The sequence below is a fragment of the Diadema antillarum genome, unplaced genomic scaffold (genome assembly GCF_040938485.1).
Source record: "Diadema antillarum isolate AM-2024a unplaced genomic scaffold, OU_Dant_1.0 scf00000168, whole genome shotgun sequence".
NCBI lineage: Eukaryota > Metazoa > Echinodermata > Echinoidea > Diadematoida > Diadematidae > Diadema > Diadema antillarum.
Window position 1 is genome coordinate 414,726 of NW_027271057.1, and position 26,589 is coordinate 441,314.

Consider the following 26,589-nt stretch of genomic DNA (forward strand, 5'->3'; position numbering starts at 1 on the left):
TACTGAAACAAGCGAGTTTTTAGACTTTTGGGTTACATGCTATTAAAACTAGAAATGTTGCTACAGTGACCGGCATGCCTCCACTATAGTGCAGTATTCTTCCAATAGGTGTACATAACATTTTGCCAATGTGAGACAGTGTTTTGCTTTCACATTAGTGGCAGAATAATCACTTTCTGGCAATACACTAAGTTTCATGACAATATTTTGAGCCATTTCAAAATATTGACAAATACTGGTAGTGAAATGTAAGCATTTTCTCTTGACCTTTGACCCCATGACCCAAATATTTCCCTACAAAATCAATGTGCAGTAATGCCTGTATATACCATGTTTGATTGAGGGTATTGAGTTATTTCTAAGGTACATTGAGCTGTATAGAGAAAATCTATAATTTGTCCAGTAATAAGTATAATTTCAGCTGTTTAGTCTGACCTTTGACTTCATGACCTCATGACCTAGAAGTTCCCAAGAGAATCATTGCCAGGAAATACATGTAAATGTATGAGGTATGAAAACAAAAAATGTGAAATTTATCATTTTCATTTGATGTCTTACCTTTGACCCTATCGCCTGAAACTTTCTCTGGAGAATTTTTACCTGGTATAATAGCTACGTCCACAATGTTTCATGAAAATAACTTCATGCATTCCAGAGATATGAGGCAAAATAGTGATTATTTAGAATTTGACCTTTGATCTTGAGCATGAGTGCTCACATGTTGATAGACACAGCTTTGTGCATACATGAATATCCAAAATTTTCATGTTGATACAGTACCTCAAACAATGATATAGTTTTAATGCTGTCCACAAAATAGATTACAGACGGACAGACAGATGGATGGACGGACAACCCGAAACCTTTATGCCTCAGGAAACGCCTTGATGGTGGAGACATAAAAAACAACAACAATGTAATACAAAAACATAAAAACATGCATTATAGGGAACTATTTCTTCAAAATGATTGTATTATTGAAAAAGAAAGGCCCACTTACAAGATAAGTGTGTAGATATGTAGGCCCTCAATAAATTGAACTTTAACCCATTGAGGAAGGACTGATTTTGCTACAACACACATTTCCCATAGACACATGCCTGACTATGTCCTCACTATGTCCTCAATGGGTTATTAAAGCAGAAAAAACAAAGTGAATAAACAGAAGTTCACATGCAGACAGACAGACAGACTCTTGAAGGAATAAAGACATAGACAGGAGAAATAACAAGAGACTATGGGAAGGGGCAGTTAGGGAGAGAAGGAAGGAAGGACAATGTGAGAGGAAGCAGAGGTCCACAGCACTTGCAGAGCTATTGCCAGACATAACCACTGGCATGGGCATGGTAATTGGTGTATTTTTGTAGATCATCATAATCAATGCCAAGAGCTTGGTCCTGTATAAAGGAATGTATTCCGTGTGAGGATGGTGTTGAATAAAGTTGTCCATGTAAGCAAGGCACATTATCATTGTTGCTTATTTCTTCAAGGAAACCTAGAGGGGAATGAACCCCAAACATCCATCCATGTCAATTCAGTGAAAGCAGAAATGCTAGTAGAAGACATTAGTGAAGTTTTGTTTTGGGGGGGTTTTTTTGTCAGAAATTGAAACTTAACTCTGTCTCCATACTTGGATTATTTTTGTTTTTTCAGGATTCTGCTGCCAGGGCAAAGAAGGAAGTGAAGGAACTGAAACCAGGCACATCTCCAGTGACTATATTTTGGGGTCAAAAGGAGAAGAGGACTGACTCTAGAACAAGTGCAAAAGGTCATCCGTATTCTAAAGATTTTGTGATGTTTATATGCACAATGGTCACTATTGGTAACAGTAATACCAATTATTGCAATTCGTATTAGTAAATGCAGGGTGCCACATCACTTTATTTTACCACTTGCCCAGTTGGGCAAGCAGATTTTCAAATTTGTCGTGAAACACTTGCCCGAATATCAATTTTACTTGCCCAAAAAGAAAGTCCAAAATAAAGGGAAATGATATAGAAAATCATGTGTAAGTCAAGGGCTTGATAAAACAAAATAATTTGAATTTAAACAACACACATTGATTCCCACGTTTAAACACAATGGGGTAACAGACTTGGTCCGATCAAGTGTTGCTGTTGCATTGCATTGGAGCTTCTTAACGTAAGAGATGGAAAGTTGCTGAAATGAGATATTATGCGTGTTGCATCATTAAACAACCATTATCTTTGGGCTTCTGTATGGTTGACTTTGTGTGTTTGTTGGGGGAAATAAGTGGAAAAAGGGTGGCTTCAAAAATTTTTGCTTGCCCAATTCGGGCAAGCATTTGTTATCATTCTTCAAAAATACTTGCTTGAATTTGATTTTCACTTGCCCCGGGCAATCGGGCAAGTGCTTATGTAGCACCCTGGTAAATGTATATTGACATATCACAAAATCTTGGCAAATTTGTAGACCTTTAAAAATGTGGTAGGTTATGTAACATGGAATGGTTTAATAGAGTTTATATGAAAAAAAAAATGGTTTTGAAATGGCTTAGCTTTCCAACACAAAGCAATCCTAATAAAAGGTGGGACCCACCTTTTATTAGGATCGCTCTGTTTTATTTTGATTTTGGAAATACTCTAAGCCATTTCAAAACCAGTTGTCATCAAATAAACTTTGAATTCCTCTAAAGAGTTGGATGCTCTATAACATTACGTAAAGTGGTTTCTGAGTATCTCGCAAAAAGTTAAAATCTGAATCCTCACCTCAAATAATACTATACAATCCCTCTAAATGTTAACCAAGCATTTTGGGGTTAAAGTGTATTTCACATTATGCCCTAGAAAAGCAGGCACTGTCCATTCTGTTTTGAAGCTATACAAAAGACATTTGGCACACATGTATCGTAATATAAAGATGTGTACTCCAAGAGAAGCGATATGATGCCATTGTAAGAGTGCATTGCATCCGTAACTCTAATGAGGCTGGCTTGTTAGCTCACCTGAACCAAAGGCTCAAATGAGCTATTGCGATCGCCCTTCGTCCAGCGGCTGTCGTACGTCGTCCGTCGTGCGTCGTGCGTTGTGCTTAAACTTTTTACATTTTCATCTTCTTCTTGAAAACCCCAAGACCGATTTTCATCAAACTTGGCAGGTAGCATCCCTAGGGGGTTAGGAACTGAATTTCTTAAAATGGGCACCATGCCCCACCCAGGGGGCCCCAGGGGGGCCCAAACCCCAAAAATTAAGGAATCTGTAAAAATCTTCTTCTCTAGAACCAGAAGTGATCGAGCTAAGTTAATACTATGAGTTTGTACATTGATGACTGTAGTTTCAAGTTTGTTCATGGCAGAATCAGGGGTGCCCCCCTTGGGACCCAGGGGAGGGGAGTAGGGAGGGGTCCTAATGGGGCCTAAATTGTACATTTTTATCTTCTTCTTGAGAACCCCCATGACCCATTTTCACCAAACTTGGCAGGTAGCATCCCTAGGGGGTTAGGATCTCAATTTGTTAAAATGGGCACCATGCCCCACCCAGGGGGCCCCCAGGCAGGCCCAAACCCCCCAAAATGAAGGAATCTTTTAAAATCTTCTCTAGAATCAGAAGTTATAGAGCTAAGATAATACTATGAGTGAGCACTGTAGTTTCAAGTTTGTTCATAGCAGATCCAGGGGTGCCCCTCTTGGGGGGGGGGGGTGGTTGGTTGGTTGATTTTCATCTTCTTCCTGAAAACCTCTTGATGAATTTTCGTCAAACTTGGCGGGTAGCATCCCTAGGGGGTCAGGATCTCAATTTATCAAAATGAGCACCATGCCCACCCAGAGGGCCCCAGGGGGCCCCAATCCCCCCAAATTAAGGAATCTTAAAAAATTTGGGCCCTTATTGTACATTTTCATCTTCTACTTGAGAATGCCTGGTCAAATTTTGGTAGAGCTGTGAATAATTTAGATTAGTGACTGTGTGAAAGGTGAACTTGCGATACTCAGGTGAGCGCTAGACCCGCGGGTCTCTTGTTTTTTTGGCTACGCTAAATCTGCGGGAGGTGGATTCCCCCCCCCCCCACACACACACACACACACACACATGCGTGACATCCTCATCACATTCTACAAGATGGTGTCTTAAGATTTTTTTAAATTGTCAATGTCTCATTTTAATTAATTATTTATGCAAATTAAGCCCAAGATCTTATTTTAGCCTGATTAACACTAAAAAGCATTGAGAGTCCAATTTTTGGTGTGCATGTCCTTTTTTAGCATATTCAACAATTGTGCACCAAAAAAAACCTTCCAAAAGTCATTTCAGTTCTTAAGTATTTTATTATTTTGGAATTTCTTATGTATTTCCTTGTTTTTCAAGCTTTGTAACAGTATGCTCGGATGTTGCAGATTTGGTCTCAAAAGTTGCACAAGACTTGAAATAAAAAGGGAGGAAGCCTCATGACAAGACCTTCTTGCATTGCCAAATTATTGCGTGAAATGCAACAATCCCCCCCCCCCCACCCACCCTTTTAGGATTAAAATTGGCAATGAACCTTGCATCACGAATTACTTTTGCTTGTATTTGAAATGTGGCACATTTCTGTTATTATATCTGTTTTGATTGGCCCCCCCCCCCCCCCCCGACGCAAGTGCAAAAAGCTATCGCCGCAACGTTTCATGACTTTTTTCTTTCGAGTCTCCAGCATCTTTTGACACCAAATTTGCGACGCCCAGGCGCGCGGTTCCAAAGTTACACATAAATATGTAATACGCATGTCAGACCAAATATTGCTCAAAAACGTGAATTCGTGTACAATTTCAATGCAAACTGTACTTACAGGCAAATTTCATAAAAGCATGATTATTTTGGTGTTTTATTGATTAAAATCAATGAATAACATTTTCTTGTTCGGAGCGATGTCGCGGACAAATTTCGTCGAAAAAACAATGGAAAACATAAACTCGAAAAAACAAAGAAATACATAAGAAATTTAAAAAAACAATAAAATACTTAAGAATTTTTTCTGATACCACAATTTTTTTTATTACATTTGCTAAGGACACTGAAAAGAATATTTACACAAAAAATGTGCCTGTTTTGAGCTTTATTTTGTGATTTATACCAAATAGTCTGATTTTATGCATCATGTATAAATTAGCATAATTTAGCATAAATGATAATTTTTTGAAAAACTAACTTCAAGTTATTTTAGATTACATCATAGGCAATGTGTGTGCCAATTTTTGTCGCGATCGCGCAGTCTACGGCAGAAATCTGGAGGGGGGCCTGGGAGCCCCCCCCAGCTGTATCAACTACCTAAATAGCCCGGCCTAGTTAGGGTTAAACATTAGACACTATTCAAATCATTGGTACATAAAAAGCAAGCAATGCTTTCAATGCCTTCTGAATCCTGATTAATGAAGGTCATTCACTTACATGTAACTAATATTGGAAAGTTCCCTTTCCTCTAGGGATTGTCTGTGTAGCAACCTTGAACTGTTACTTTTAGTATATATGTAAGTTGTAAATGTACTCAATAATATTCTTGGCAGTGTACCAGTATAGAAATGTCAGACACAAGTATTCTGTCATCTTCAGTGATACTTCTAGATGGTATTAAGAAAAATAATGTTGTTTTGCTTTCTCTCAACAGATGAAAATGTTCCACATCCTGCTCAACAAAAAGTTGTTCCTGCTGGAGAGCAGAAGAGGGAGCATTCTCCAGCTCCAAATTCTACAGGTAAGAAGATTAGAAATAACATGTTCTTACTTACATTGTAGGCGTATCTGTTCAATATAAAATCTGTGAGAGCCCGTCAGATTACAAGTTTATCCCTGCAACTATCAAGTTAAAAGATTGGAGCACCTGACATGAATCAACAGGCTGCAAAGACATTCCATAGATAAGCTGCAATTTAAACAGTTGCTTAGTTATTCTTAAATCTGATTACTGAATCATATAATTTGATACTGAATATTTCATAGTGTAAAGTAATACCTTTGCCTTCAGCACCCTGTGAAGGTTGCAAAAGGTATTCTGCTTTGGGTTTGGCCATCCATCTGTTTGCCCGAGATCTTGACTTCGCAATTTTACAAAGTTAAGTTATAATAAATGGTGTTATTCAACATTAAAGTAAAATGTGCTCATCATATTTTGGGTTGAATCCCTTGGGACAAAGGTCACTGACTTTTAAGTTCTAACTTTTAGGTTCTACAACTGTCATTCTCCAGCCAGGGCTATCCAGTTGTCATATACATGTAACTTGGTAGGAAGAATAAGTAGGCAACTGTTTGCATGAAATGATGGGATTACAGGGTCAAAGGTTGTTGGTCTTTGGCTGTGAACATAATTTCCAGCCATAAATTCAATAAAACTAAAACTAAAACAAAACATGCACAAAAACAGAGGCTTGGGTCTGAATGTTATTGATAAAAATGATAGAAAAAGAAGGGAATTATATAGTTTATCAAAGGTCAAGACTAATGGACTTCCTGGGCATGTAATATGGAACTATATGCAGTATTTGGTAGAATATAGTGGTTGTGTGAGATGGTGGAGGCATCCTAGTAAAGTTTGCTGTAGTTTCCAAATGAGAAACTATTTTGCAGTGTTCCACAGGATTAAAAAGAATGGGATAGGGTAAACCTATGAAAATTTGTTTATCACATCACATTTAAGTCATTGCCATAAAGTAACAAAAGCAATGTTGTAGACTCTATATATAACCCAGGGCAAGTGTGAAATGTCTAAAGAGAGTTCCTGTAAGTATTCTATCAAACCAAGATAAGTGTAAGGAAATTGTCATTTATTTTGATGTACATGATAACATGAAAGTCAAATCAAGACTGTTTCATGTTATTGAATTCCAGTCAAATACATGTAAGATTTGATTGCACATTCTGAAGTTATTTGCAGGCCTTATTGGCATATTGATGATTTTTTTTCCCCCATGGAATTGATATCATTGACCTCCAATTTTGTGATTATGAAAGGTATGTTAGAGAAAGGGGTCTTAGTTCATCTGTGTATCTTTCACAGGCAGAAGCGTAAAGACATTTCACTCTGCTGCAGAAAGATATGAGGCTCTTGAAGAAAGAGACAAGCAGCTTCGGAAAGGTACGTTTTATCTCCTTCTACCCCCGGCTTGAATTTCCCAGATTCTGGGATGTCTGATCACTCAAGACTCAAATGCCTTATGAGTTGATCAAATTCTTGTCATTGTAGAAATTTAGATATACTATTAGTATTGAATACAACAGGCAAATCCATTCAGTCTCGAGCAATTTTGTCTGTTTTGTAAAAGAAAAACAAAACAAAACTAGAAAAGCACTCTGAGAGCGCAGACCTCCGCCAAGCATGCAAATCATTTTCACCACTGATCTTGTTCTTCCATAGAGATATCAGTGATTTCCACCCATACGTACTTATAGCATTGTGTGCTGAAAGTTGCCTGATTTCCCAATATAGAAGCCTTTGTTACGTCATAAACCCTCAGCTGCACGACGCGCCTCGCCCCAGCAGAAACTAGAGCACGCACTTTAGTGCGCGCAGGCAAACCTCAAATACGCGCAGCCTGAACTCCCAAGTTCATTGACCCTACCTGCCAAAATATCAAAAATCCTTCATAAATTCCCCAAAAATTCTCGGATCACTACCAAAAGTTAATAGTTTGTTACTTGTGTCATTCTCAACCTTTCCTGCAAGTTTCGTCCCAATCTGTTAACTACTTTTTGAGTTATTTTGCACACAGACAAACTAACTAACGAACACACACACAAACCAACGGTAACGAAAACATAACCTCCTCCCTTGGCGGAGGTAACAAAACTCAATTCACACAACCAGGTAATTACAATATGTCCTGCCCAATTGCAACATTGAAAAGTCAGATGAAAGTTTGCAATGGGCTGATTACAATTATGCATACAAAACAGTATGCCCAATGAACAAAGCTTGTTTTCTGACGCTTCTAAACAAATGTGACCCTCTTCAACAAAAGGATCCTAAAGTCGCTGATGGGAAAATCGAGTTTAAAGTCGCATCATCAAAATTGGTCTAAACAATCGTATTTCTCTTTTTGACAGAATTTCGTAGTCTAATGTTTTGTCTATCATCTGCCGAAATTTCAAAGCTAAATGATCAAAGGAAAAGCAGGAAATCAGCATTTTTCTCGGCCATGATTTTCCGACTTTCAACGTAACAGAAACGTGTCCGAAGATTTGGATTTAGCGCCGCAGCTAGACTCCGCCCTTAGCAACGAGGGAGTGATCTTATTGGTCAGTGCGTGGCATCCTGATTACTGATTGGTCGTGCGTAGACCGCTGGTGCTAAGCTTCAATGAACATCGCGGAGGTCGCTAGGAGCATGCCTTCTATTGTCAAGCGGTGAAAACTGTCTCGATCCCTTGATCATGATAGCGTCGGAAGGAAAACTTTGAAGGCATTTTTGTCAAATCTCTGATTTCCTCAACTACTTGACATGGGCTAATAAAATCATCGATATCTCCACAACCAAGTACTTTTATGAGTTGTGCTATGTATGAAATTAAAGTAGAAGAGTAAGGGAATAACATCATGCCATTCTCAGAAAATTGTCCTTCCCCGACTTTCGGATCCTTTTCTTGTAGTGGGTCACAAATGGTGTAAAGTAATATCAAATTAGGAAAGGAAGTACATGACTGAAATGACTAACTGACCAAGTGCACATGAGGTGTATAATGTATAATAACTCTGAAGGAAGAGGCTAAGTGTGTGGTAGATGGGAAGGACAAGTACATGGATACCTTGATACCTTGATGTAGTAATCCCTTGAAGCAGCTTGTACATGAAGCTATACTGGGATGGATGTATTTGACAAAGTTATATTTAAGCACAAAACTGTCAATGCATTTCATATCCTTGATGTTATAGGTTCCCATCATGTTCCCCATAAAGATCACCTATTTACACTTTATACATCTTATGCATATATTTGATAGTTCCATGGAGGGTCACGCAAAACACTTCCTGCCATAAAAATGTGTGCACTGCTTAAATAAAAGCACTTTGAAATCTCAAAACTAATGTGAGTACTGCTGATACATCAATACCAAGGACCTGGGCCCCCTTATATCAAGCGAGAGTTATCATTGATCGTGAAATCACTGATATCTCCTATCGACTTGTAATTGGCTATGTTTTTCAATAAACTATAAAGTTTATTTAAAGTTTATTTAAACTGGTGCACGTAAACAGCTAGAGCAGTCTCAATCCCACCTTGTGCGCCCCAGCGCCTCAGCCCGCCCGCCCATCAAGCCAGCAAGGGCAAGCAACTGAGCGTGTGAACAGCATCCAATCGCAAATCGCAATGCATATTATGCCAAAGAATATGCGAGGAAAACATCACAGTGATTTCTGATGTGTGTAGGCCTACGTAGAGTTAGTTTGTCAATAGATACTAATTGTTAAGTATACAAAAAGTAAAGAGTTTAGTTCTATAATAGCGCACATAATGTAATGGCGAGTACAATGAGTAGGCCCTACGACTAGATCTAAAACTAACATTAGTACTAGGTCTAGAATTTTGACATGTGGACTCGTGATCTATTCTTTATGAAGCCCATCTGCGCCGTAGCTGTCAAAAAAAAATTAATCCACCACACTCTCACATCTCCTAACACACAAGACTTGAAACAATGCATACACGACCTTCACCTTCAGTCCCACTGCAGAAATCCTCTTTGTCTGATCATCCATATCAATTGATAGTATTATGTATCATTATCATGCAGAGTTTTGCAGAGGTTGAGGTTGTTCTAGATCTATCGACCTACTTTCGTCAATACAACACAAAATAAAATGGCAGCATTCGCGATCGCACTACACACACGCACACGCTGTATGGGCTTTGATGTTTTCTGTTGCATACATGCTAGCATAACTACGCTTCTGTCTGTCACGGTGGCAAGCAACCCTCCCATCCCGAATGAACATTCGGGGTTTTTTTATGTATTGTACTGTTTTTAAACAGACAGTACCGGAAACCTGCCTCGCCCTGTGTTTTTTATTTTGAATAAATCAATAATAAGTCATGGTGATTGGCAACTTCAAATAGCAACAGCCAATCAGGAAGCTCGATTCTTGTCATTACTATGACAATTGCCATTCCAGCAAGAGTTTCTATTGTATAAACTCTGTATGAAATGGAGCCCATGTCATATTCTTACCAAAGGATATGTCCAATGTGTTAGTCTCTAGTTTTTGTATCACATTTCCTTGAAAAATGTCAGAGGGTTGTGGTCACTGAAGACCACCAACATATGTATCTCAAAATGTTCAAGATCAAGTATCAATGTTGGGATATCCTTCTCATGGTGACAAGATTTTTGTGATCCCTCAAGAACTTCTTGGAGAAGGATACAGCACGATTGTCTCCATCTAATATCTGGTTGCTGTATTCTTCTTTAAGAAGTTCTTTATTTTTCAACGGCAGGGTCTGGATGAAAAAATTAAATCTTGACCATAAGTCAACCAGTCAAAGCAGTACAGCAACAAAATACTCCAACTAGTCTACCACCTCAAAAGTAATGATAAATCCTATGGTTGAAAGCCAAGTGGAAACAAAGTTCCACTCAATCATGTGCACACCCTGTAGACTACAGGTACAGCCAGTAGGACCTCCTTTTGCACACAGCACTTGTGCAACTAGATTTGACATGTACTCACATTAAAAGATGCAATCTATTTTGAATGTTTTGATTCTCCACAAAGTGCAATAAATGCCGAATCCTTAGGCAAAAAAAAAATGGTTTGTTTGCCCTTCGCGACCGACCGAAAATCACGGAAATTTCGGGTCGGGTTTTTTATTTATTTTTTATTTTTTGCTTTTTCAAGTTTATTTTTTTTCCACAAATTTCATCTTCTGCAAATTTGTGAACGGTTTTAAGCCCGAAATTATCCATTTTAAGCTGAAGAAAAAATGAAAAAAAAAGTCTAAAAATGTTTTTTCATCTCATCGACCCGTCGTAATCGTGTTCGGGCTAAGCAGGGCCGCAGGCTATGTTTTATAGCATGCATTGCATGCTATCTACCTTTTTGGCTCACGTGCATAGGTAGTGCGCTAGCTAGCTAGCTACCGTACTAACTGCGACCAGCAGCCCCATACGCATAGCTTAGGGTGGGATTTCACGGAGCACGCGAACGATTTGCGAAGGACGCAAATGACAAAATCCAACATTCGGAAAAGTTTTCCTCCGAATGCGTTCCGACAATGAAGCCGAAAACAATTCTTGCGCAATTTGTGCGAAGTTTCCACGACGTATGTGCGAATGTCGTGTGTATCATTGCTACAGTACAGCATGTTACATACACGAAGAACACGCGACGGAAATGCGAACAACGAAAAAATTTCAATAATCATGGGATAAAAATGTACCTAAGGAGAGGTGGAAGCTGTCTTGAGTTGATTTTTTTTTCTTTCCTCTATTTCTCCTTTCTGTTTCTCTCATTTTTCTATCGTGTGCTTGCCTACATTTTTTTCCTAGGATCTATCTCCACTAGTAAAGCATTTGATTGTTTTTTTGCAGTTCCTCCAACACATAATCTCTATAGTTCAAATGATATTTTGCATACTTTAGATTAATATTAAGCGTATTCTGCGATTTTTTTTTGTATATCAAACATTTCTTTCTCTTTGCTAGTCTTTAATTTCTTTTGTTACTGTAATTGTTGATAATTGCTTGATGTTTAGATGTATGCTACGATTTTTATTTGTAGAAAACGTATAGGTCATACATCCACCAAACGTGCGCTAAACGTTCGAGAATGTCTCAAAAGGTACGTGAACAGTTTGCGATTACGTCGTAAAATGATCGGAAAAACTTCACAGATTTCGCGTAACATATGCGAGACATTCTCCAAAGTTTCGGAGTCTGTTTGGGGTTTCACAAACATTTTGCGAACATCGCGCGTGTCTTGCGCATAGGACGAGGCTTTAAAGACACTTTCGAGAACAATTCACGAGCAAATCACAACCAAGTGTGCGGAAAAGGTTCGCAAAAAATTTCAAACTTTTTTGAAATTCTCGCCGAAGTAAAAACGACATTCGCGAACAATTGACGACGCTTCCGAACCCTCACGTTCGTTTGGCGATCTTTTGCAGACTAAAATACGAATGCTGGATTTTGCCATTCGCGTCCTTCGCAAATCGTTCGCGTGCTCCGTGGGAGAGCTACACTGAATTGACGGTGAGCGCATGTGCACACATCACATGCGCACAAATTTCAAATCCATCGACTGGATAAGATGTCTGTGTGGGCATGCGCTGGCCGTCAATTCAGTGTAGCTCTCCTAGGTTCCTCTCGACCGAGTCACATGAAGTCATCAATTCGAACAGAAAGGGACTATTGGCAGAACCAAACATTGCACAAACCCTGTTATCAATACTTTAACTTCACTGGTAAGTCTTCAAATTGAAGAAGTTTTTCGATTTTAAGTTGATATATATCCGCGATACTACCCTGTCATGATCCTGAATGCTACAGTCCGCAGCCCCATTACGCTATGCGTATGGGGCTGCTGGTCGCAGTTAGCTACCATACCGGCCGGCCGCAGCGCAGCGCAGCGCAACTGCCAAGATGGCTACTTTTGCAGCATCCGTTACCAGCTGTCATGGTACCAAAACTGTTTGGAGTTCAGTTGCCAGCATCTCACTGGAAGGTACTTTTTTGGAGCTGTTTGCAAGATTTAACAAAGATGAACGTTATCAGTGTTTGTTAGTGAGTGTTTCTGCCTCGCGTAACGGGCCCTGGCAAGACGTAAATTTGAATGAATCCCTTGAAGTTTTTTTGCACCACATCCTGTACAAAGTTGAACTAGAACTCGAAGTATTGCCAGAAGGATGAGTGTATTACAAGATGCCCTGCCAAAGTTACAAAATTACATGGGTAAAAAGGGTATAAAAAAAATAATAATTAAAAAAAAAAAAAACGACCTACTGACCCTCTTGGGTTTTGACAATTAAGGGCAAACAAACAATTTTTTTTTTTTTTGGGGGGGGGGGGGGGGCCTTATGTACATGCTGTTATAAATTCACACAACACTCCAAGCAAATATGTCTCTGTGATGTGAACTCTAGATGCAGAGTTTCTCCCCTACTACACAAATATAGCTCAAAAGCTTGTACATCACTGCTTTATGCATGCAACCAGCAACATGCTCAGTCAGCAGCACAGCCAACTCGTGCATAGTAATACACTGCTAATACTCAACTGCATCAACAAAATAACAACAACAAAAATATCACAGTAGTTACCTACATGCCAGTACATTTGTACACAAAGTAGAAGAAAACCAAAGCTTCAGATGGATAGCACTGGAAAGACTGTAAACAAACTGGATTCAAAAGTTTTTGCTTTGTGCTTCATAGGACTGACCAAGCAGAGTGACCTAGCCACAGCTAAGACAATGATAGGGACATGTCCAGACATGTGTCCAGAGAAGGAGAGATACATGCGGGAAGTTCAGCGTAGGCTCAGCCCCTATGAGATGGTTCCAGGAACAGAAAAGGTGAGAAAGTAGACTTATTGAACCTATTTTCTAATAATTTTTATAGGAACTTGATCAATACCCATAATTTATTCAAATTATTGAATAATTACAAAATTCTTAATTTTAATCATAATACCATTTCATGTGCATATTTTCTACAATTTACAGTATATGGACACAGTCATAAAATCTTGAAAAATGGAAAAATGAATAAAGAAATGAATAAGTGAATAAATAAATGAATGAAAATTGTCTTGTCCAAATATATCATAATATGCACACACGAGACAGTTTTATGATCAATTGATTAGATGTGGAAAGTGTTTCTGCGTTTCGCAATAGATGAAACAATGTGTACGTCATTACTGTAAAGAAATATGAAAATGTTTCTTTTACCATTTTGTTTGTACTTATTTCTATATTGATATGTTTGTCAGGCTGTCAGTATACACTGTAGGGAAAATGTACCCATTTTGGTATGCAGACAGCATCCAGCTCTGGGAAGCAAGATGTGTGTGCTGAATGAGTGCACCTCTTTCTCTGTTTGTAACTTTCTTACCTTACTTTGCAGCAAGGAGAAAACCCACGTGTTGATCACATTAGAGCTGTCAAAGAATACAGCAGATCATCAGCTGATCAGGTAAGTGTCCTGATCACTTCCCCTCTCAGAACACAAAGATTTTAAGTTTTGTATAAGCATGAACATGAATGATAAACATTGCATATGTGTCAGAATTGCTCTAAGTTTGTTAAAGGGATGATATACAAGTAGTATTGGTAGAGACGAGGATTGGGCTATTAACTTTTTGCGAGATACGAAGAAACCACTAATGAAATAATACAGAGCATACCATTCTAAGAGGAATTCAAAGTTTATTTGATGAAAATCGGTTTTGGAATAAGACAAAATAAAGCAAAGCGATCTATTTAAAGTTTGGACCCACCTTTTATTAGGTTAAAAATTAATCAGTCAAAGTGATTTAAAGTGAAAATAGTCTGTATGAATTTTATAACAGAGAACTGTTTCTACAGGAAATATACACAAAATTACAAAACTGCACATTTTGGGTTGCATCCAGTTACAAAAATGGGTGTGGTTTTGTAACGGTGCACGCAGATGTTGCAAATTTGGTCTCAAAAGTTGCGTGAGACTTTAAAAAAAGTGAAGAAGCCTTATGACACTTCCTCACGTTGCAGAATTATTGTGCGAAATGTTGAGGGGGTGAATACCCCCAGCCCTTTTAGGGTTAATGCAGGTTGCATTTTATTATGATTTGTTCCAACACACATCTGCTATACACAACTCTTAAACATGTATGCGGAAATAAAATGCAGAAATTGTACGGAAATATGTGCAGAAATTATGTGTGTAGTGTATGAATTTGATATTAATGTATGTAAGCTTAGATTTGCCTGAGGCCATGAAGATTGGACTGTGATACATTAATGAGTATATTCTAATCAATCTTCAAAATAAGAGAGATCTTACTAGCCATTTAAGAGATCAAGCCTAAAGTTACCACGGGAGAGCTAGGCTATCATACAAAAGTGTCCAGAAGGGGATATTGTATTTTGAAATATTCACTCTACAGTCTCCAGCACATGACTGCTCAAGAAAGCTTTCACTTGCACAATGTAATTTAAACTGAGATGTGCAAGAAGTTAAAGGGGATGGCTAGTAACTGATCAGTGGGAATCAGTGGGAATGCTGAAGGATGATTGTTCCAATCCTTGTGGGATTCATTTAAGTGGACATTATATATCTATTGTTGTGTGAAAATTATTTGCTTCAGAATGGTCTCATATTCACGTAATGTGCAGTTTAATGTTTCCAGGTTAGCGTGCCTGGTCAGTGACGGGGCATTATTCTGCACATTACTTGATTATGAGACCGTTCTGAAGCAAATAATTTTCACACAACAGTAGATATATTATGTACTCTTAAATGAATCCCACAAGGATTGGAACAATCATCCCTCAACATTCCCACTGATTCCCACTGATCAGTTACTAGCCACCCCCTTCAAGGTTTAACCCTAACTAGGCCGGGGGGGGGGGGGCTTCCGAGGCCCCCCCCCTCGACGTTCCGCGCGATGTATCGCAATCGCAAAAAGCTATCGCCACGACATTTCATGACTTTTTTCTTTCGAGTCTCCCGCATCTTTTGACACCAAATTTGCGGCGCCCGGGCACGTGGTTCCGAAGTTACGCATAAATACGTACATGCATATCAGACCAAAAATTGCTCAAAAACGTTAATTTGTGTACAATTTCAATGCAAACTGTGCTTACAGGCAAATTTCATAAAAGCATGATTATTTTGGTGTTTTATTGATTAAAATCAATGAATAACATATTTTCTTGTTCGGAGCGATGTCGCGGACAAATTTCATCGAAAAAACAATGGAAAACATAAAGTCGAAAAAACAACGAAATACATAAGAAATTAAAAAAACAATAAAATACTTAAGAATTTTTTCTGATATCACAATTTTTTTTAATTACTTTTGCTAAGGACACTAAAAAGAATATTTACACCAAAAATGTGCCTGTTTTGAGCTTTATTTTGTGATTTATACCAAATAGTCTGATTTTATGCATCATCATGCATAAATTAGCATAATTTAGCATAAATGATGATTTTTTTGAAAAATTAACTTCATGGTATTTTAGATTACATCATAGGCAATGTGTGTGCCAATTTTTGTCGCGATCGCGCAGTCGACGGCCGAGATATGGAGGGGGGGCCTGGGAGGCCCCCCCCCCCCCCCCAGCTCTATCAACTACCTAAATAGCCCGGCCTAGTTAGGGTTAATAAACTTTTATCAATTTATATTTTGATGAATATCTTGGCAGGAAGAGCCTTTGCCCTCTGAACTGCGACCCCCATATGTCCTGGACATGACTATGAATTACCTCATGAGCAAGCTGATGAACCAGATACCAGAGAGGCAGGGAGGTGATGGGCGGAGCTGGGCAGACTGGTTTGACTTCTTATGGAATCGCACCAGAAGCATTCGGAAGGAGATAACACAACAACAACTTTGTGGGACTGTTGCAGTTGGTCTCATGGAAAAATGTGCCAGGTGAGATGGAGACATATTTCATTTATTTCATTTTTCTTTACAAGAGCAGAGATATTATAATTCTATTGAAATTGCTTTCAAGACTTCTGAATATATGCATATCTAATCCTCAGAGGGAAGCATTATTTACTGATGTAGACACATTGTTGAAGTCTTCAAGCACCTCACAAGATATTAGTCTGTCAAGTTAAATGCTGTGAAGGAGACATTTTAGTTCACCTGAGCTGAATAGCTCAAGTGAGCTACTGCGATCATTCACCACCTGGCATCCACTGTGTGTCGTCACATTTTACCTTTTTCTTAGAAAACTGGTGCTGGATTTTGACTAAACATGGGAACAAACACCAGTAAGGGGATGGGCTCATTATAGCCTGTGCAAATGGTGCTGATGCCCTAAAGCCCAAAACAGTCTACACGTAATTGTCATAATTTGTGACATTATCATTTTCTTGAAAACATGTGCCTGAATTTTTATCAAAGTTTGCAGAAACGAGATATGAAACTAGTCACTTTAGTGGAGTTAGATGATACGCTGGGGGATCATCAGATATCAGTCGCCCATGATCGACACATCTTAAAGGGGGAGAGACTCCATGCCCATGCCCACAAAAAATCAATCAATAAATAAAACTCCCAATCAAGACTCCACCGGCGACAACACCCATCAACCAATCCCATAGCACCAAAATGACTAACAAGAGATCCCAGAACCCAACCAGCCCTGAACCAAGTGCAACCCACATTCCTCCACACCCTACATGTATCCAAATAAAGAGTACTTTAAAGAACATAATTCTGTGTGGAAACAAGCAGGCCGTGCCCAGCCCATGGGGAGGAAGCTGGTAAGTAATGTCACCATCCTTATTCATTGTTGGATTATTTAAAAAATTTTATTCCCCATCCCAATCAATGTAAATTCTGAAACTCTGTACCCAGTATAACCAATTCATAGATGTTCAAATGCAAAAGCCTATAAGTCATCTGGAGGTCTCCTTTAAGATGCCAAAAACTAGTAAAAATTGTTTGTTGGGCCCTGAAAAGGCTGATGACTGTCCTTGAAAACACCACAGGGAGGTTGCACATCAAGATAGAATGTCTCGTAATCTTCAGATTAGAATTAAGCCCCCACTATACTCTTACACCCTGTATAAACAGACCTTTCCCCAACAATGTCAGGACAGCATCCAGAGAACAATTTAATTCCTGGCCTCGGGCAATTAAATTGCAGAAGAGAGCAAGGGATACTGTCTTAACAGACACACCAAAAATCTACTCCGGGTAGTTTCCATAACAACTTACCTGTTCATGCCGGAAGGGGATGTGATTATGATCCATGCATGTAATCGGTGTGGGTTGTGTCATTCTGTCGGGACTATTGTTCATGCATGTTGAGTATATCATCAGAATGTTACCGCGAGAGCATCTCAACAGAAGGTTGTCACCGTACCGTTGGAGGAATGTTGGTCTAATTACCATAGCTGGCTTGGACAGATTTGGCAAACGTTACTGTAACAGCGTCCGAGCAACATTTTGCATGGACCGTCTCAACAGGCATGGTAAAAAGAGATTGCCTAGACATTGTTGGTGTAACTGTGCTTTGAAAGGCTGTGTTACTATATGTGTTTTCAGATGCTGTCAACTTCTAATTGTGTATTCCTGTTTCATCAGATTTCACATCTACTGTTCCTATCGCCTATGTGAGGAAGATATGATGACCTTTGACCCCAAGATTAACAATGAGAACCTGACCAAGTGTCTGCAGAGTCTGAAGCAGTTCTATCATGACCTAGCCAGTGAGGGCATCTTCTGTCCCAATGAATCAGAATTCCGGGCATATGAGGTGCTGCTCAATCTGACAGGAGGGGACATCCTGAGGTATGATAAAGTGTAGCAAAGTGATATTTGAAATATTTGCTTGTAGAATTGTTGAATTTCTAATGACTATGATACACAACTTTAAGTGAGTTACCCTTTTGTATGTAAAGAAACTTTTATCCTGAACATAGGGCATGAGCTGAATGCAATTCATCATGTAATCATGTGAAAAAAAAATAATCAGAAGTGATTGTTGTGGCACCAAATATGTCACAGCATATCAGGTTTTAATCACACATATAGATAAGAAAAATGGCATGTTAACCCTATTCTAACGGGGGGGGGTCAAATTGACCCCCCTCGACATTTCACGCCACAATTCCGCAACGCGCATAGATTTTGCCGCGGCGTTTCATGACTTTTTTCATTGAAGTCTCCCGCATATTTTGAGACCAAATTTGCGACGTCCGGGTACACTGTTCTGAAGTTACGCAATGTTTTGCATATGCATGTCAACCCAAAAACAGCTCAAATTCATGATTTTGTGTGCAAATCCAATGCAAATTGTGTTTTTTTGTTTAATTGATATAAATTAGATTATTTCAACTTTTAACCATTGAAATGAATCAATTCTAATGTAGATCAGCTTGGAAAAGTGCCTGCAACAAATTTTGGCAAAAAACAATAGAAAACAAAAGATCGAAAAAACAACAAAATACATAAGAAATTAACAAAACAATACAAAACAAAAGAAACTGATTTTGATTGCGCTATGTTTTTATAAGAAAATTGTTCGATATGTCTTGAGGAACTCTGACACATAAATTTAGCAATCCTTCAATCTTTTTAATGGAGTTGTAGGTGAAAATATGATTTCATGCGTAAATTTGCATAATTCATTTATTTAAAAAAATAAAATCAAATGTTTTTATTGTATGACCATATAATCTTGTAGTTGACATCCGGCTCTATGTACAGGCAAAATTTTGCGGCGATCGCGCAATCGGCAGCCAAGATCTTGGTCTCAAATAGCTCAGTTAGAATAGGGTTAAATGTGAGGGCTATTAAATCTTAATAACCCTTGTAAATATTAAATATTAGCTGTGATATTCGATGTCATTTATGAGAAATGAAAAATGATTTGTCTGAAAGTCCCTCTCTCTGTTGACATAAGCAAGTATGATTAAACATGTGTACAAGCCAACAAATAGATGTATTGAGTGATTATGTTACATTATGTTTATGGCCCAATTTAACAAGTGTACGTGTATGTTTCACTTCTAGCAGTTTTATCATGTAACCTTTCAGAGAAACACAGAACTGTACACCTTATTCTCATACAGGGAGGTGCAACAGTACCGACCAGAGGTCAGGAATTCAGAAGCAGTCATATTCTGCCAACAAATAGATGTATTGAGTGATTATGTTACATTATGTTTATGGCCCAATTTAACAAGTGTACGTGTATGTTTCACTTCTAGCAGTTTAATCATGTAACCTTTCAGAGAAACACAGAACTGTACACCTTATTCTCATACAGGGAGGTGCAACAGTACCGACCAGAGGTCAGGAATTCAGAAGCAGTCATATTTGCCCTAAGAGTGTCCAGTGCCTTCAGCAGCAACAACTACTGTCGTTTTTTCAAGCTTATCCGGTGAGGAAAGATATAATGTCAAAAAGACATCGCCTTCTCAAAGGCCATTTTAAGACAGCTTCTTTTATTTGAGAGAATATAAACAATGTGGAGTTATCTGATGAAGTTGCATGTAATTATCAATCTACATGCTTAGAGAACACATTATTTCATATGACAGCAACTGTCAATATCAACAATACAAACATCAACATGGAAGTAACAAGCATGTGATACACTAGTTCTGCAGTGACATTGCATTTTTGGTAAATCACGTTGCAATTGCAACCACTTGAAAAGGCTTTAAATTGGTAATCATTGCATAGTTGATAAGATTTACCCAAAGCAAAAGCTTCTCAAAATCATATACTAGCTGTTGTTCTTTTTCCAAGTGGGAGCCAAGGGAGTGGGTTCCATGTTCTTGCTTTGTTTATATGCTAGCAGCAAAGAGTAGACAGGAGCAACAGGGGTCAACTTACCAGCAAAGGGAAGTGTAAGAAAACATTTCTTAAAAATTTCTTTAAAAAATTGACATGGAAATATGCCACAAAGAGGAGGAAACTAGTCAAAATAATTTCTCTACTCTTTTTAGGAAATTCTGCTAATTGTGCAGAAAGTTCCATTGTTACTCAATGTGACGGTTGGAAACATGAACATCATATCAAAGATGCACCATCTGTAGAAAACAGAATGAAGACAGCAAGTGATTAGTGTGAAATTTCTTACAGCTCAAATTTTCATAGTGTGTATCTAATAATCTCTTCATTTTGTTCAGAGCTGCCTCCTTTCTGAATGCCTGTATCCTTCATCGATACTTTGTGCAAGTACGCTCAAGGGCTCTTGAGACAATGAATAAAGCCTTCACTACAGCAAAGGGAAGCACCCTTTTTCCCACACAGGAGCTTGTGCAGCTGCTGGCGTTTGAAAGCCCAGAGCAGGTGAATTTTCTTTCTAACCATGTTCTCATACTCTGCCTTTTGTCAATACTACTTATAAATACTGTCATCATAAGTAATGAACTGCTCTGACTGTATGCCTCTAAAGAATCAAAATGAAACATGTACTGTAAAAATGGGATATTTGCGCGATTAATTTTTCGTGCTCGACCAGGTGAGAAGAGTTTTGGGTGTTTTTAATTCTGCAGAAACAAGACATCAGCTACTAGTATAGAATACATGGCAAGCAAAAATATCTGCGTGCTTTTATTTTTGCCCTACCTTCTTCTTGCATGAAATGTGCGAAAAATTTCCACTTTTACAGTAATCTGCCATATTATGGTCTCAATGCAAGCATATATTCATCATACAACCTGCGTAAATTAATTCTGAGTTTCGTAACCTTTTGAAAGTGGATTTTTGAAAAAAAAAAATATTTGTTAAGTAGATAGTGTTGTCCCCTCTTTTCAAAAGATAATGTCACCACTAATTAAGAAAATGGCAATATAAAACAAGGCAGCAAGGTCCCATTGATAGCAATAACTGATACACATTTTCACTGGAGCAAGGTTTAAGTTTTAAAGATCGTCTTTTTTTCTACAACTAATAGAGCTTTATTGCTATTACTGTCTGATTAGCATATACACTCTATTTCTAGGTATCTGTGTTCTGTGAATACCATGGACTAGAGGAGAGCGATGGTTGTATCAAGTTTAGCAGAGCAGGGTTTGTGTACCCTGAAGAGCTCGCCATTGCCCAACTGGGTCCTCTTGTCATTGAGTCCAAAAACCAGAAGCTGCCAGGGGAGGTGAGTTCGCTATCTTTTACATTTGATGTTGTTTCAAAACACTTCAAAACAATTTGAGAGACATTTCAAAAATATACAGCAGGCAGTGTCTGTCTTTTAATTCATCTGTTTCAACCTTTGGAGCCACTGACCTTTATACTAGGCTGTCGCTGTTGAACCATTTGGGCAAAAATATAAAATAGCTAAATTAAAGGCTGCTATGTAGAATGTCACTACTGGTGTCTGATTGGCTACCACTAGTTATATGAGGCACTGCTCAGTGAGCTCGAAAAGAGCAACAGCTAGATATCCTTTCAAAACCTCCCAGATGCAGAGCAAAATTGCTTTTAGTGCCAAAGGGGCAGTCACATGTAAATGCAGGTTGTTGTTGATTTAAAGAAAAGAAGAGGGAGGAAAAAAAATGGGACACTATTAAACAAATTAAACCCAGGTGCCCATAAAGCAATTATCCTGAAGCCTAGCAGGGCAGTATGCGATATAGACAGCTTTCCTGAAATGGAAATTATTTTAGGCTGTGGAGTGATATGAAGACATTTATCTAACAGAAGTGTTAGATCAAGGCAGGACATAATGCCAATTGCTAGCTTTCATAAAGACAGATTATACAGACCGATGAAATTCCAAACTTTCAGGTTTTTAAAAGATAAACTCTAACCCTCTAGTATAAAACATTTGTCTCCCACCATACATGTACATAGTAGTTATTATGACGTAACATGACAAACAGCAGTTTGAGAGCACTTCCACGCAAAAACTTTTGCTAGGAAGCACAGGCAATTGCTGCCCACAAGCAATCACTAATAGAGTACTGCCATGTTTGTCATGTTATTTCATCATAACTATGTGTAGGCCTATATTTAGTGGAAGATGAATGTTTTATACTAGAGGGTAGTTTATCTTTTGAAAAACTGAAACAGTTTGAAATTTCATTCGTCAGTATAATCCTTCTTAACCCTAAAAAGACTGGGCTATTTTTGAGGTTTTGAGGATATGGGGGGGGGGGGGGGGGGGGGGCGGCGTGATGCCCCCCCCCCCCCTTAAAAGAAACCTGTACTGACATTTTCTACTTGTCTGATAATTCTAATCTACATTTTTTGATGCCTACAACTGGAAAGAGAGGATTCTAAAACCCAGGATAAGCCTGTAATGATTTTTTGAAAAAAATGAAAACGAGCAAGCCAAGGAACGATCCACACAATTTGGCATACGTCACAGGTGCCAACCTCCGACTTTAGCAAAACGAACTACACATGTCAATTTACTGATGAAATCTCACACGAAGTACTGCAAAAACTGTTATTTAGTAAAATTGCAATATGGAGCTGAAATAAACATGTTAAACAATATTTATTAATTTTTAAAAGGAATCTCTTCAAAAGATTTTTATTTAGATAAAATTCGTGGGGAATATTCCAGATATGCAAAATGAAATTGGCATCATTGTCCGAACGTGCTGCCCATAGAAAACTGTGTGTAACCCCAGTAACGTTGCACTAACTATGCATTGATGATAAGCGATAATGGTTCGACATCACAGTTCAAACTATCTAACGAAGATGAGGACTGAGTGATTCTTAAAATCTAAATCCAAAAAATAGTCAACGGCAATCACGGTTTACGCCTAGTTAGAAGAAAACAGCACCAAGTACATATAGACTCTAGACTAGAACTAGGACTAGGTCTAGTGAGCAGTCAAGGACCGAGAAGATTCTACTCGCCGCCCCGTCGACAGCTGTACGTGCACAGCGCTCAATAGGCACAGCGTAAACGTTTAGTATGCAATACATACCCCTGCTGCCAGAACTTGAAGAAAGTCCAGACGAAAGTCCAGACTCCAAGGTCTAGCGTTGCCGCTAGATCTAGGCCCTTGTCCTGCAGGCCCTGTTGTTTCTGTGCTGAATTTTGCAGGTAAGGTATCTGTTTTATGGATTTTCAATGTTTTTGTAGTCGAGATAAATCTCATGGTGGTCGTATTAACACCATGGACTAACTTAGATCTAGTTTTAGTAGGACCCATACCTCGGAAGAGTGGCCTGACCACGTAGATACAAACAGTGCCGCCGCTTCGCGATCCAAGCGCTGGTGTAGCACTATGCCTAGCACTAGGCATAGTGCTAGAGTACTTCCGTATCCATGTAGATATCTAAAAATTCACTTAACCAAATTGCACCAAAATCACAAATATTTTATGACTCATGTCCACTTGCTCACGCTAATTGGAACCAAATCGCAAGTCTGGAAGCATAAGTGAAGTTGTCAACTTTCCTGTCGTCGCTAAAAACAATCTGCTCTGTAGGACTAAACAAGAGTGATCGCGGCGTAGTAGCCCTACGGCCTGCGCACGCACAGACTGAAGTTAGCCATCTAATATCATGAGACAAATCTTTCAAGTAATCGGGAGCAAAAAATCAATTTATAAATTATTTGAGCTCAGTTGAATGAAAAATAAAGTTCGTAAATCACACAAATCGCCAAAATCATGACATTTTTTAGTTTAGTTCCCGCGTAAATTCCCCGTTCGCACAGTACTAGTCGGCTAACTTCAGCTCTAGATTGTGCATGTCTTGTTTACCAAGATCTCTCGCGAAGAGTGTTTTTTTTTTTGTGACAACTTGAAAGTCGGCGTCAATATTGATACTTCTCGATTACCGATTTCGTTCAAATATAATACAGTATTTTGAAATATGCTTAAAAGTATATCCTGTAATTTTGGTGCGATTTGGTTCAGCGAAATTTGAGACAGCTGCATGGATAGGACAGTACACAAGTGCCGCCTGCTAGCTAAATTGGGCCTAAGCGTCGTCTGCTACTCGGCACGATTTAACGCACGCGTATGCGAGGGCTTGTAATCAGAGATATATTTGGCACCTGTGACATCACGACATCCGGGCTCGTCAGCTCATTAGCATAATTCTCGCCAAAAAAGTTCCATTTTCAACATGAAGTTACGGGATAAATCGTTATGAAATTTTGATTCTGTTTGCACCTCTGGGTCTTTTAGAATTAAAAGAACAACATATAAAAAAATAAAAAACCGGTACAATGCCCTTTTAAAGGTAGGGAATCCCATTTGCACGCCTTAAACGAAGACTTGTATAAATACAGTGGTATGTTGAAGAGAATATCATTTTAAAAACTCCCATAAAGTATTGAAAGTGGAAGGTAACATTTAGTACATTTTTTTGACGGTTAGATTTTGAATTGAATTGTTTTCGGGGCTCACCGTAAATTCCAGTACATTACTAGGCTACCTTCGCAGACCCATGTACTGCATGTGTGTCCATCATGTATATTTTGTGAAGAAAGTTCATCAACACTTACAAACATTTCTATATACATTCTTACCACACACTCTATATGTTATTACATCAGCTCTTGTACTTTTAGATTTGTGTTTATAGATCACAAATACAGAAGAATGCAACAAAAAGGCTAAATTGTGGCTGACACACAGAACTACTGAGTAGTTGAGTTTTGTGCATTATTCAAATTTTAGATAACTGTTGACTTTCAAATTTCTAAGCAGTGGCCTAAGCACGTCCCCCTGAGGTTTATATTTAATGTTTTGCTGCATTTTGGGAGGTCTGTAAAAGGTATCCCCTACCTTTAAAGGACAAGTTCACCTTCATAGACATGTGGGTTGAGTAAATGCAGCAATATAAGTAGAACACATCAGTGAGAGTTTGAGCAAAATCAGACAATCCGTTAAAAAGTTATGAATTTTTGAAGTTTCTGCTCAGCCGTGGCTGGATGAAAAGACTACTATAGCTTGTGATGTCATATGAGTACAACGATATAAAGAAAGAATAAAGAAAATTCAGTATATTTCCATTTTTCTCCCATAACCAGAGCTGCCAACTAGTACTGATTTTCAGTAATTTCTACTGAAATTGGACAAGAATACTGAAGGTTACAAGCAAATTACTGATTTTAGAAATCATTGTCTGTGATAAATTCTATAACACTGTTAAGGATTACTGATTTTCACTCAAAAAAGGTGCAAATTACTAATTTTCAGCCATCAAAGTACTGAAAGGCTTTTACAAAAGTTGGCAGCTCTGCATAACAAAAGAACACTTGACTTCTCTCTTTCAGAAGGCAGGGGGAATAATATTACCCTTAACATACGTCAGTAGCAAGTCGAAGAAATGTGCACTTTATTCAAAAAGTAAAGTTTTGTGAAATTCTCTTTTTATTTTCCTTATATAGTTGTACGCATGTGACATCATACACTCTAGTAGTCTTCTCTTCCAGCAGTGACTGTGCAAATACTTAAAATATTCGTAACTTTTGAACGGATTGTCCAACTTTCCTCAAACTTTCACTGATGTGTTCTTCTAATTTTGCTGCATTCTCTCAATCCTTATGTACATGTATATGAAGGTGGACTTGTCCTTTAAGATCTCGGCCATGCAAAGTATGATTGCTGTTAAATTTTTCATGCACCTAGTTTATGACGTACCCTAAAAGAATGCATAGTTAATTGAACAAAAATTACCATAGTTTTCTAATTAAGGCTAATTAATTAATATGCAAATATGCTAGTTTTATGGATTTATTATTATTTTGTTTATTTTGTGCCAATGTGGTTGTCTTGTGATCCCTTAATTATGAAATATGTGAAAGGAAGTTGTTTAACATGTACAAGAGATTTTAAAAGCACTGCTGAAAAGCAGACTGCAAGAAAAACAAAAGTAACCCAGAATCTTGCAAAACCTCATTCATTTTACACGTAAACACGTACAGATTTGTACAAATACACTATTTTTGACTGACATGTGACCATAAAATGTTATGTGCTGCAGGTATAAATGCAAATTAGATATCAAAAGATACGTAA

General features: G+C 38.3%; 1 protein-coding gene across 1 annotated transcript in view; it reads left to right on the forward strand.

The window, feature by feature from the left end:
* The window catches only part of LOC139722643 (germinal-center associated nuclear protein-like), a 128,865-nt gene that overhangs the window by 2,640 nt on the left and 99,636 nt on the right, over window positions 1-26,589 (forward strand). The window contains exons 3-12 of the mRNA XM_071633937.1: window positions 1,654-1,768; window positions 5,599-5,685; window positions 6,985-7,062; window positions 13,351-13,490; window positions 14,044-14,112; window positions 16,329-16,558; window positions 18,227-18,433; window positions 19,914-20,027; window positions 20,782-20,944; window positions 21,600-21,749. Of these exons, the coding sequence (XP_071490038.1) occupies window positions 1,654-1,768; window positions 5,599-5,685; window positions 6,985-7,062; window positions 13,351-13,490; window positions 14,044-14,112; window positions 16,329-16,558; window positions 18,227-18,433; window positions 19,914-20,027; window positions 20,782-20,944; window positions 21,600-21,749 (1,353 nt within the window). The remainder of the gene's footprint in view (window positions 1-1,653; window positions 1,769-5,598; window positions 5,686-6,984; window positions 7,063-13,350; window positions 13,491-14,043; window positions 14,113-16,328; window positions 16,559-18,226; window positions 18,434-19,913; window positions 20,028-20,781; window positions 20,945-21,599; window positions 21,750-26,589) is intronic.